The following is a 405-nucleotide window of genomic DNA, read 5'->3' as shown; positions in this document are numbered from 1 at the left end:
GCTGCTGCAACATCTTGTCTGGCGCCTTTTCGCCCACGCGCACTCGTCGCTTTCCCCGTGCTTTGATGCGAGCCGTTCCCCTTCGCCTTCCGGGTGTCGTCGCGCAGGAGTTCCTTCACGCTGCCGCCGTCCTCCCCCAGGAACTGCTGCAGCTCCTTGAGGAACGCCGTGTCGTTGCGGCGCAGGACATGCCGCTGCGCCTCCGCCTCGCGCGCCTGCTTCGCGCCGAGCTGCCGCTGGGCGTTGAGCCTCTTCTTCAGGCGCCGCAGCGTCTTCTTGTCGCGCCCCTCCGGCTGCCGCAGCTCGGACGTCTTCTGCAGCGTGTCCTGCAGCTGCTGCGTTGCGGAGGCCGCCTCCTCCCGCTTCACGTGCGCGGCAACACGCCGCACCTTCACCTCGCCGCTG

At 68.9% G+C, this 405-nt stretch overlaps 1 protein-coding gene across 1 annotated transcript; it reads right to left on the bottom strand.

Moving 5' to 3' along the window:
• Positions 1-2: 2 nt before the first annotated feature.
• DQ04_26591000 (hypothetical protein) lies at positions 3-404 on the bottom strand (the record flags this gene model as incomplete). Its single annotated transcript, XM_009318336.1, has 1 exon — positions 3-404. A coding segment is annotated over one exon (402 nt), but the record flags the coding sequence as incomplete, so codon positions are not given.
• Position 405: the final 1 nt, after the last annotated feature.

Source organism: Trypanosoma grayi, assembly GCF_000691245.1.
Source record: "Trypanosoma grayi strain ANR4 Tgr_2659_V1, whole genome shotgun sequence".
NCBI classification, from domain to species: Eukaryota; Euglenozoa; class Kinetoplastea; order Trypanosomatida; family Trypanosomatidae; genus Trypanosoma; species Trypanosoma grayi.
Note: the sequence above shows the minus strand (reverse complement) of the source record. Positions and strands in the feature narration are given on the sequence as shown.